This window comes from Tachysurus fulvidraco, chromosome 17 (assembly GCF_022655615.1).
Source record: "Tachysurus fulvidraco isolate hzauxx_2018 chromosome 17, HZAU_PFXX_2.0, whole genome shotgun sequence".
NCBI lineage: Eukaryota > Metazoa > Chordata > Actinopteri > Siluriformes > Bagridae > Tachysurus > Tachysurus fulvidraco.
In genome coordinates, this window is record NC_062534.1 from 14,122,840 (window position 1) to 14,135,749 (window position 12,910).

The 12,910-nt window shown below is 37.8% G+C and overlaps 1 protein-coding gene across 9 annotated transcripts in view; it reads right to left on the reverse strand.

The window, feature by feature from the left end:
- Positions 1 to 12,910, reverse strand: part of mtus1a (microtubule associated tumor suppressor 1a) — a 30,452-nt gene that overhangs the window by 10,838 nt on the left and 6,704 nt on the right. For 5 of the 9 annotated variants that reach the window (XM_027135668.2, XM_047802377.1, XM_047802378.1 and 2 more), the window contains exons 3-5: positions 12,156 to 12,393; positions 10,704 to 10,874; positions 8,369 to 8,476 (exon numbers count right to left, since the gene is read on the reverse strand). In XM_027135668.2, the coding sequence (XP_026991469.2) occupies positions 8,369 to 8,476; positions 10,704 to 10,874; positions 12,156 to 12,393 (517 nt within the window). Of the gene's footprint in view, positions 1 to 5,899; positions 6,420 to 8,368; positions 8,477 to 8,982; positions 10,652 to 10,703; positions 10,875 to 12,155; positions 12,572 to 12,910 lie in introns of those variants that run through there. The other 4 variants (XM_047802381.1, XM_047802380.1, XM_027135672.2 and 1 more) reach the window with 4 other exon arrangements.

The following is a 12,910-nucleotide window of genomic DNA, read 5'->3' on the forward strand; positions in this document are numbered from 1 at the left end:
AATAGCTAGAATCCCTGTGAGGGGGAGGCATTACCAGCATTACAACCCGAAATGCACACGGTAAGAGAAACTCTGCTGAAAGGATAAAAGCATTACTCTCAAACATCTAGCCCCACAATGAGATCAACTGTTAATCTTAATCTTTAAATGTTAATGTTAATCAGAACATGGTGTTTTTGTGGTCCTGGCTATTTTAATGCATGTTTTTTTACTTTGACATTGGACACCTACATGGAGGCAGTTCTGCCTGAGCTATTACATAACTGCTAATGTCATAGCTCAGTAGGCTATAAAACACACTTTTAATGAATTTTGAGGAGTTAGGTTCCTCATCAGACTTGAGATTATTCAAGAATTATTTGCTACACAAAACAAGGGAGTAAATCCAAGTCATTTTATTTGAAAATAAACATAATAAATTCAAACAATGTCTTAGGCTGATTTTACTCAACTGATTCCATGAACAGATGTATGATTCATTAATTATTATTTTATATTATATTATAGTATCTAGGTTCCTATTGTAGCTGTGGGTTCTTCCTTTATTGTCTAAGCAGTATAATGAACAGCAAGGTCAGCAGTTCTATCAATCTTACAAAGTTTAACCTGCTAAGATGGAAAAGAAATCACAGTTGGGGAGAGGGAAAAGCACAAATCTGTGTGTTTCGATTCTTTTCCCAGCCCAGTAGTGACATAAATATCAGTAGATTAGTACTTGCTAACTTTACCCCTTATTTTCTTAAACAAACAGTTCAAAACATTCCAGGACAGTTTAGCTCCGGTTCACACCCTTAAAACTAATATTAATCTTCTTATCTTGTGTAATGTAGGAACCGGGAATGTTGCAAACTAAAATCAACAAATTCCAAAGCTGCTAATTCACTGACATAGACGTTATAAGGTGTTAAATATTAAATAGTCTCGTTATTTTAAAAGGTTTTCCATATGGACCAGTTTTAATATCGTTAATCCATCATTCTGAATAAAGCCAAGAGTAAAGCAAGCACTTAAAAGGTCATACAACAAGCCCACAGCTGAACTTTTATATGGATACTTTATCAATGTAAAGGTCATGGCAGCGACAATTGTTCCTAGGGGTTGATTCTTTGGAAAGATGAAAATGTCAGTGGTGAAATTGAAAATGCCCATGTGGAATACTGGCAAACATTCCTTCCAAAAGTAAGGAACATGTTGTGCAGAGGTTTCATAATTTGAGCCATAACCATATCATGGCTGGTGAATGTGTGCAAAAGTGAATTCAAAGGGTAGAACCTACAGCTCCCTCTACTGGTCAAGATTTATTTTCATGTAGAATACTAATACTGATGCAGTGTTTGTGTGTGTATCAGATCATTAACCTTTACACTGTGCTGCTGAATGGAACTCTTGTATATCAGAACATTATAGTGTGTGTTAAGTGTGCTGTAAAGGTTAGACTGTCAGTGAGTATGGTTTGCAACAAAAATCTATAGACAGGTAGGTACAACATTTTGCTGAGACCCAGAGCAGTTTCTGAGTTTGTACAAACACAATCTCAGGCAGCGCGAGATGACTGAATAGTGTGTAAACACTGGGGTCCAACAAGTCCTGAGGACTGAATGCTGTCCAGCAGCCAAATCCAGTAAACAGAGCACTGCGGGCATTACCATGGTGAGCTAAAAGATGGCTGGCTTCCTGTAGAAGCCAAAATCCAAGGAGGGAGAATAAGTAGAGGTGCATGAGGTTAGTGGCAACTCGGGTTAGGACGGCACCCCGCCGGTCAAGAGTTAAGTGTTGCCAAAGCCACACACGATATAAGCTGGTGTGGAAAGAACCCCAGGAGGGACACTGCCGCATCTGTGCCCATTAGCAAGATAAATGCACAACTCTTCAGATAAGTTCAGATCAACTTATGTTTTTGAAATGACAGAGGACCTGAACTCATTTTCAAGTGTATTATTGTGGACTTCACAACAATGCATAACAGTTTAAGCACTGCTTGGAATGTGCAAGGCTTGTTTTATCAAGCTGGACAGTTGCAACATATACAGCTTGCACCGGTGTCCGAGCCGTTATTATGTACTGCATAATTGTACATATTTTTGTAGTGCTCAGTTAGCGGCTCTCTCGTCATTCAGTCCTTCAGAGTACAAATTTGCGATAACAAGCCATCTCACAGCAAATACAAAATAACTTCAAAGCAAACACGATAACCGAGCCAGAATGTTTATTTTTCCCCCACAACAAGCTCCTCACAAGAAGTACCACAAGACTCTTGTCCTCCAGAGGTCTCACTCCTTTAAAAACTTGTCTTGCGTACTGCTCTAAACTTACCCATAGCTATTTATCCCAAGGCATCCCCAGTGTGTGCCTGAAAATATTAAGTTGCCAAACCATTTTATAAGAAAACAGACTAAAATTAAGCCTTAGACACCTACTGTCCTATCAGCCAAATGATAAATACCTCAGGGAAATCTGTGGAAGTAGGTGGATCTAGACGACAGGAGTCATAAAAGGATGTAATTGGTCAACTGCTTTGGTTAGAGAGACTTTTTGTGAGGAGAGATCCCTCACCTTGATGATCTGAGGAGCATTCTGCCACATTGATATGCGCTCTGCCATGGCTGCTGAAGGCTGCACTTGGGTTTGTGTTCACTCTAATGTCAGATGTTCACATTGGTGTAAAAATTTAAGTCTAAATTCTACATAGTATAGACAGATATGGAAGACAAAAACATGATGTATCTGCTTTGATGTATCTGTAAACTTTGTGTTTAATCTCACCTACTTAGCTGTGTGTGTGTGTGTGTGTGTGTCTCTCTCTCTTTGGGTTTACTCTGTTTCAACCATTTTATACTTTATGAATCGTATGCCATTTTTCTCAGCTTTTGCCACTGGATCTTCCTGCTCCCATGAACATGGTCATTTATGTCATCTGCTGACACACTTAGATGCTGGGGTATCTCCGAGCTCCTCCACCCTCAGCCATTCCTTCTCCTCCACTGTACTGGATCCTACCAGCTGTGACTATAGCTCACGCTTCTATGCAGGCTAAGATGTCCCAATCCCCTCTTTCTCCTCCAGGCTCATCTATCTAGCAATCCTATTGCTCTGAGTTCCAACAAAGATGATCACTCTGGTCCCATGGACTACTGTCCTACTAATCCAGTCATGGAATGTATCCAGATTCAGAATCAGTCACATCCCTTCACTTTAACCATCATCCTCATATTTAACCTGGTCAGTCTTGACCATGGCCCAGCCACCTATGACTTCATTAAACTTTATCTCCATCAACCAAAACCTGTGCTGAGTGCGTGTTATTTTCAATTTTCATTTCATTCCCACAGTGTTAAGAGACAGATTTGTCAGAGATTACTGCCTTAAAAACTGTCCTAAAACCTAGAAAACTAGAGCAGCTTAAAATAAATACTTGCACCACAGATGACAGCAAGCTCTTGTAAATGATTTACACTGATCTCGCAGGCGTGAATTATTTATACATGCTTGATACGCAGATCCACTTTTCAGTCTCAGCTATTTCTGACACAACCAGGACTTCCATGGAAACTACATTACACAGGGGCCATATTCACAAAGAATCTTATCTTTACATGAAGTTCTTCTAACTCACACTAAAAGCTCCTTAAAACTTATTTATAGAAACATTTGTCTAAGGAATTCCTACAGTAAAGGTAGAATCGAGCCGGTTGCTACGGGTGATTCATGAATGAATAATTAATAAGTGAGTACAGAACAAAATGCAGAATGCCATTGAAACGAACGGTCATTGCCCTAATACACAATAAGAATAACGTAAATGCTCCATTACAATTAATTGAAATGTTTGTAGAGTGTATTGTATTGTATTGTAGTGTATTGTCCAATGTTGTTTGTGTATTATAAAATAAACAAATGATCATTGATTTTTCACAACTGTAATGTGACTGTGTGTATTAGGAAGGTCTTCTTTAAAAAGCATACAGGGAAGGTGTCAGCCAGTCACTGGCAATATTCATTTAAGAAAAATTCTCTCATCAGTAGCAATGGTTACATTGTTAATATAGCCTACAGAAAGCACTCACTGATATCTGACTTGTGCATCAGATTTAAAGTTGTAAAATTGTCATGTAGCCAAGTAGTGTTAAGGTGTGTGAACTTTGATCTCTGGGCGTAATGCATTAGTTGATAATGAAGTAAACACCATTATTCCACTGAAATTGACACAATGCCTTTTTAAAGCATGCGGTCAAATAAGCAAATTCAACAAATTATATTTACACAAACAAAATTAGGAATAACACCCATTAAAAAAAAAAAAAAGTCTGGTCACTAAGCAGCTACTGTACTTTTAGCCTGAAGAGTGACAGAATATTCTCAAAATCTACTCAGCAGTGTACAGTCTAAACAATAAAACAGTATTTTTAGAGTGAAGAAGCAATTTTTGTTTTCCTAAAGCATACCTTTAACTATTTTGTCCTGGAGACACAGAGAACCCAATACATGCAATATAAAATGTTGGAATTACATGGAAGAGACTGGAAATGGTTACTCGGTTTACTGTGGCCACAACAAACAGGTTGAAGCTTCATGGCCATAAGGGTCTTTATAGAACTAAAAAGGATTTCTTTATGGCACCACACATTCCTGCCAACACTGAAAATTACAAAGCTTGTGTGTTTACAAAGGACACCTATCCCCTTGTACTCAATTTCCACATTTCCCCACAATGCATTATTCAGTGCCATTTCTACCACGTTAAAGGGGTTTTTATATTCATCACAGTAGAGATGACGAAATCACTTCTTTGGTGTCACTTGGGAATTGCTCTACCAGTCTGTATGGCCAACAGTTGTGCCATTTGTTTACGAATTAAATACACTTCACTGACAGCCTGCATAACAGACACTGAAACATTAAATGAATTATTTTATGATAATTCCAAGATGATTCTAAAAAGGTACGAGAGTGGAGGAAACATTTTGTTACTGTTGCATCTAGATTGCTCGTTAGGAAATTATAGATGTCTGTAGAGCTGCCTTGTGACAATGTCCATTGTAAAAAAGCGCTATACAACTAAAATCAAAGTAATGCGTTTAATATCCAAGGCTTTCATACAAGGTCAGTGAAATCCTAAACGCACTGTAAAAGTTTCATTTAAGCATGAATAATCATCATAAACAAGTCAAGTATGTAAATGTACACACACCACATCAACATATCGGTTTCCTGTTTATGCAAAGCATAAAATAATATAAAGTAAATAAAAAAAATAAGGGACTAACTAATTCTGTGGTAATGTATATCTGTATATTTAAGATTTACTCATTTTGATTATTTAAGAGCAATTTACTCCAATAAGAAGTGCAATCACTACATCTATTTGAAGTCAACAAGTAGCTTTAAACCCTTTCAGAAATCACCCAGGTTAAACTTTCCTAGCTCAATAAAATACATTCTACTCACTGTGCGAGTCCTTATTTGGCCATTTGCTATAAAAAGTCGAAGAATGAATCTCAAATTTAGAATGTGTCTTTTCCATTGGAGAATAAAAATGTTAACAATTCCCTCAGTTAAAACAGGAAAGTAATAACCTTCTCACAATCTAATAACCGAAGAAGCTTTCCAGACCTGTATAAGAATTAATATACAGGTAAACAGTTTGAAATGAGAGGAAAGTGCTGGAGCTTATTTTTAAAGCTGATGTGAAAGCTGAGAAATGTTAAATTCTGTAATGTAAAAATGTGAGAAAACACTTGTCAGTCTTGTAAAGTGCTTCAGAGAGTAAATGGATACACAAGCCATGTAGGTGAGCAGTAAAAATGTCACACTGTGCCTGTGAGAGCAAAGTGGCAGATTAAAAATAGACTCCTTTGCAAGCACCTTGCAAAAAATACAAACAAATTATTCCAACACACACCTGCTTGAAACACCACCGTGTTCTTCTTGAAGCCAGAGAGCAGCTGGAGCCTCCGGAGTAAACCTTTAGCAGTCAGCTTTACATGGATATTGGACAGGGAAAATTTGGGAGAGAACAACATTGTGCCAAAGCAAAAAGATATCAAAAATGAATCCAAATACAACTAAGATCTCTGACACAAAACACGATGTAAAGAAGCTTCAGTGTGAATCCACATGCACATGGTTCAGAGTATCACGCAAAAGTTCAGGAAAGCACTGAGGTACAGGGAGGTGAAGAAAATAACGGCAGTTTTGAAGAGAGGAACGGAAAACGAAATTACGCTTCACAACAGTGTCAATATTTTTTCTTGTCTCTTAATGCTGTAGCCTAGCCAAAAAGAAACCAGACAAGGATATTTTGGCAGCTTAGCTCCTCATGAAAGCAATGAAAGAAAGCGAGTGTAATCCACCGAGATCAAAAACAGGCTTTTATCCATCCATGTTGAGACAAAGCTCTATCCGCATCTCTTGATGGCACTGCCACTGTAGAGGATGCTAGAGGAGAGAGGAGGGAAGTGGGAGGAGTGAACAGCACAGCCTGAAGCAGTGACGCAGGCCTCCCTCTCTCTCGCCTTCCTTCTCACTCGCTCTCTCCTAATCGCACTACATCAAGCTTGTGAGGGTTAAAATGGTGGGGGTCCAATCAACAGCTCACAGCAAGGTTGTGGCTGCTATAGAGCTGAAATCAGCCATGCTGCTTTCTAGCCAACCTCAATTTAAAGAACACAAGCTTAGAAACAGAACTCAGTGGGTTACTGAATTAAATAACAACTAATGCCAAGAAACTGATGACATACAATGCATATGTAAAATAAAATACGAGAAATTTTAAATTCAATGTCAGGGATATTTAATTTCATGAAATGGATTCCAGCATGATTATTTCTATTTAATGATATCCAAAACAGACACACAAAAAAATTATTTGAGATAGTGTGTAGAGCAAAATGCCTGCCCTATTATACTAATATCTATAGTATCATATACAATGTGTACAAACCTGAAGAAAACACAGCCTACACACTGCTGCAGTCATAGTTTCATGTCTTAAGTGTTTGCAGGAAGAATGTGTGGCTAGTTGCTGACACCAGCAAACCCTGCATATCTACACAACCCAAGCTGTTTCACCAAACCTACAGAACAAGCACTAATTTCATACCTTGGTTCTCATATGTGTGCAATTCTGGGTGCACAGAAACACTGCCTACAATGAATGCTTACAATGTTGTGTTCTAACATACAAGTAAAAGAAAGAAAGAATTGCAGAACACTGACATTTGACTAATATAAAACTAAAGCGGAATAAATTAATTGTAGCTTTAAGATATGAGTTACTTGTGCGCTGCTCAAGCTGAATTCAGTTTTGCCAGCCAGACATGTAACTTGTACACTTACCAGGAATCAAGAAATTACTAAAGAAAAACAGTGACAGATCTGCAAGATGTTAATGCCTGTTCTGAGCTGCTGATGTGTTTATGCAGCATGTTTATGAGAGCACATAAAAAGTGAGCTCACTTGGCTATGGCTGTGTACCTCATCTCAGTTAGGTCATATGGACTTGGCTGCAGAACACAGCCCTCATGCTGCTGAGATGACAACCTGGTGTAAAACCCACCCAGTGAAAACCACCTGCCACTATAATTTATATGAAAACACGAGCGATTTAATGTCCACTTTGCATATCACTACGGCCCACAAACGCCTTTTCCTCTGACTTTACCAGAACGAAAATTAACAGCAGTGTTGTGGTGAGCAAGATGAAGACCGAATGGATTTTAGTTTGTCAGCTGAGCGATTTTTTCTTTGTCAAGGTTAAACCGGTATGGGCTTAGGAAATGTGCTGTCGATAAAGGCACTGGTAAATCAGTTCCTCTAGGATTTTACAACCGCAGAAATGTACAATTCATGATATTGATAAAAATTTTGGCCAAGATACATCATGTGACATCACAACACATTCAGACTAAGTCGGCTTTGATGATTTCAGCCATCAGAGGCATTAACAACATCATTTGTAGAATTAATTTGTAGAAAGGTTTTGCGATTGAAATGCATTTTTTGCCAAAAAAAAAAAAAAAAAAAAAAAAAAAAAAAAGACAGCAAAAAAAAAAAAAAAAAACTAATTTTGGAAAAATTGCAAGCACATGATTATTTACAAGAAGAATCATCTGCTTGCAATTTTGCAAATTATAGTAGTTTTCCAAAAATTATTTTTTTATGCTGTCTTTTTCTTTTGGCACAAAAAGCATTTCAATCACAAAACATTTCTCTGAAATACAGGAGGGATTTATTAAAGGATTTTAAAATGACATTCACTGGTCACCCTGAATCTAATTTATTTATCTAAAATCACAATGTCAATATTTCTGAAATGAGGTATGAAGCAATTTGTACATAACACAGTTTCCCTTTCCTGGGAAGCACCCACCTGAAACAGAAGCAGGAAGTCGAGCAGGTCGTGATGAAACAGGGGGTTTCGAGACACTTACTGCACACATCACAGATGCATTTGACAGTGAAGCTGTTCTCTTGTCACCTGCAGAAACATCCACAGCACGGGAAAGATTTTAAGCTCACTTTATATGGCCAAAGAAAGCACACAGTCACAGAAGTACTTCTTAAATAATCATCAGCACATTGACAGGTATATTTTGAGTGGGGAGAAAAGATTTTTTTTTTGATAGCAACATTAAAAATTAAACCACTGGATTCAAAAATGCTTTCGAAATGATGGTCAGCAATCAGTACACTATGCCCTGAATGAAGATTTTATATTATATAATTCTCACCAAGTTTCTCTTTGTAATTGCTGCCTCTGAATTGCTATTAGAGACAAATCTATAAAAGGTAAAATTTCTATACTGAACTTATATTTGTAAAGCTGCTTTGTGAAAACTCCCATTGTTACAAGTGTTATACAAGTACATTTGAACTGAATCGAATCAATAAATGACCAACAAACATTTCAAAATACAGCGGCAGGCAGCAATAGTACAGATTGTATGAAATTATATTTGCCTCTATTGGTTTAACACAACTTACTTCTCTGTAGTGGAGTCTTTGATTTTCCATAAATGGCAGCTAACAAAGGAATGATACAGAAGCGATAGGATCCAATAAGGAGGCATGTCAAGAGAGTTAGATCACACTGAGAGCCTGCAGTGGTTTGGGGGATCAGGGTTGAGTTGTTAAAAACGTATGAGGAAAATTCGCTCCAGGTACAGCTGCGGAGGTCCCCGGAAGCCAACATTAGTAGTACGTATTTTCTAATTTTAACAACAGGTAAATAAAGTAGTCCGTGTAGCTTTTGGCGATGTACGTTTGCGTGCAGTTTCCTCACTCTCTCCAAATGAACTGGAGTGGAATAAACCCAGCCTGTTAGACATCTGGGACTGAGAAGCCCCACTCTGAGAAAAGCATGCCAATCCACCAATGAGAAAGCAGCAGGGTAGTGAAGATGCTCAAGGGGGGAAAAAAGCCTCTTTGTCTGTATAGGGCTCCCCTTCTCTGTCTGCGCTGACAACACTGGCCTACTTTTCATCTAGCCTTAGAGCCACAAATTCACAATTACTAAAGTTGGAAAAAGCAGCATATTCAATGACTTCTTTATGATAGCTGAATTATATGGTTGAACACTGAATTGATTATTCTGTTATTCTGGGACAAAAAATATCACTCCTGTAACCAAACATGAAACCATTAAGTATAACTGTTAGCTTTGTGTTAGTCCTAAAGAAAAAAATAGAATAAATGGATTTAAGACTCGAGCATGACGGAGTAGGTCAACAACTTAACTGTAAGGATAGTCCACACAGTCTACACTGACTAGCTCTGAGCGCTACTATATTACTGGCAACATATTTTTCACACAGAGGCTGTTGACTGTTAAATGTTAAGAATGCAAGGACCTATACTTGATGGAGAATTGAGCACATTTCATGATTCCTGTTAGAGCAGTAACTCAGAGCAATTTATCTGTTTTTACCCGAAAGAATACACTGTATACACGGATGTGTACAAAGTGACAGCAGTATTTGACTAAGAAATGAACACCACTGATCAAACAGATAATACACTGTATGCACACTGCACTGTATAACTCTATGGGAATAAATGTCAATCCCAAAATATATTTTACAAAGGATAACCAAGCCATGCAAGCACAATGTTTAGATAGTATTTTCAATGTTGCAGTATTGCATTATGGATTAAAATGAAATTGGTCCTAGATCACTCCTATAAGTAGCGCAAAGCATATTGTGTTCTGAATAAATTATTTGAAATCAAAGCTCTACTCAGTGAGAAGAGCTATTTGACTCTAAAATAAAGATGGGAAACAACGTGAACATTACAGGTGATGGACATGCCTGTGATTTTGCATACCAAAATACTACATGGCATTTTGCACACACATGCTCTGCCACTACATTTATGACTCTGACAACTGGGTATTTATTTTATACATATTACCAAAACTGCTCATCCCACATGTCTAACATACAGTTTTAAAATTTTATTCTCTCTTATTTGTGATATTTTGTGAGTTTAATATATACTTGTGCGGCTTAAGTCCTAGTCCTCCCTGTTGCCCTTGAGTTGTGGCTGTTGTAACACTATATTTGGGGAAATTAAAGTGCTCTCTTCTCTCTATACTCTTCTCATATGTTTGTTATACTGCATTTAAAACCCACCTGTATGAATTATATGTTGTATGAAACTGTTTGCATCATAAGCAGCTTTGGAAGAAGCACAAAAAGTCTCACCAGGCTTGGTGTGTCCACTGAAGGCACTCAAGCTTTTGACTTGGGTCCTTGTCTTTAAGGGCAGTTTGGAGGTGGACAAAAGTGGCTGGCAAGTCATAAGAGAGAATCTGGAAACGGTTCCCCTCGAACCCTCGGCTCCGGTACCATTGGTAACACGCGTGGTTGGATTACCTACATTAAAATGTGATAGTCCTCATTAGTAATTATGTAAAGCAATATGCACTTATGTATTGCAAATAAAATAAAACCATGGTAAAAACAAGTGCAGCTTTCGGAGAGAAATCAAAATTCATCTGTCTCTTCCCAAAACTCTAGAAAGGGACTGGGAAGAGTCCACAAAAATCGACACTCCTCAGAACATACACAGGCCCAAACCCTCTATATTATTACACTTCCTTGAGTAACACTACTTCCAAAATAACAAAAGTTGTTAAGATTTTCTACCCTCACAAAAAGACGCAGAATTTATGAACACAAAGATGATAATCCTTCATTTGATAAAAGGGAAAAAGAGTTACTGCATATGCCTGTGTGTTTAACAGAGATTAACAGCCAAATCACATCAGGGAATTATTCAACACAGCACTCCTTTCCTTCCCCTGTTTTTTGCATTAGCCTTACTGCTTTCCGGTCTAGGTTGACCTACTGTGTAGGCCTCGAATTTTCTTCTGCAACTCCAAGAATAGTCAGGGGGACAGGAAGAGGTGTGTTTATATAAAAGTCTGTAAAGGTAGAGAAGGCACATCTGTATCCTCTTCTACTCCTCTGAGAACATTACACAAGATTTTTTCATAGGAAACAGGAAAACCTGCTCTCAGTAGTGTGTAGGGCATTCGTGTCCTATTAGAGAAAATAAGAACTGCAGCTAAACTGAAGACATGCACTGTTTTTCATTTACATCTCTTTAAAATTCATGAAATGCTCAATAATTAGATGAGTGTCTAAACCCTAATCAACAACATGAAATTACAGTTCGGTTATGGATTAGACAGCAATGTATTTGTTGTTTGGATTAGGTAAAATAATGTCTGTGAGTTATAGCTACTAAGGTATAAGTGCCTGTACCTAACAAACAATGATATTCATGAGTCAGGAAACATACTATTGTAATATACAGTCAAAAGTGCTAAAACAATATATTTAGAAATGAGTAAAAATTTGATGGCAACATGTTTATTAGTCTGTGAAAGACCAGATTTCACTAAAATAACCATAAATATACTGTTTACTTCATTTACCATACTGTACAATGTTATGTTTGAAACCTGGCATCAGTGTCATGTGTAGGTCACTACAGAAAAATTTAAATCTAATATAAATCCAATATAAATCAGAATCAGAATTTGATTCAGAATAGGCATCTTATGTCTATTAGTGTTACTTGTTACAATGCAAATCTACTAACAAACTGCCATTAAAATAATGTACTATGTCCATGCCATTTGTCCATACCTCCAAATGTGCTCAGTTTGCTCCTTGGAGATGGAGAAGGCATGTCACTGGTGGAGCAGTCATTCTTCCGTGCCGTGCCAGGTTTAAGCTTTGATGCAGACAGAGGTGGTGGCCGAATATTTGCAGCTGGAGTTTGCGCAGGCGAAGTACCTCCTGCCCTGGATGACAATGGCTGGGAGCCAAGACTACTTTTGCGCCAATCACGCAGTGCTGCTCCTACTGGCTGAGACGAGTCTGCCTGCAAGACGAGCTTCCTTTCACTCATATGCTCCTTTCACTCATATGCTCCCATGAGAAATGAATAAAGTCTGTGTGCCCCACACTCATGTGTTGGCCATAACGGAGCTAAAGAATGCAAGTTGTGGTCAAGAACTGGTAGCACACTCAGAACTAGAATTCTGTACTAGAGTTCTCTAGAAGAACTCTGAATTTGGAAATTCCTGCCAAGTAACACCCCTTTTACCTCCCTCCACCACCCCCAAACTCTAAACATTGTGGGTGTGTACACATGGAATGCGTTTATAGCAGAATAGCAAGATCATATTGATCCAACAATTAAAGCCATTCAAAATAATAACCCAATCTGGATAATAATTTGGTTCAAGATGTTCAACCAAACTGTTGTATTATTTGAGACCACATGTTTGACAGAGCAAATATCAAGTTCATTTGTCATATATTCCAGACACTTTTACAGTATTTCTCAATCCTTTCTCCAATTCTACTTTTCAAATTACCTCATACAATATGTTCAA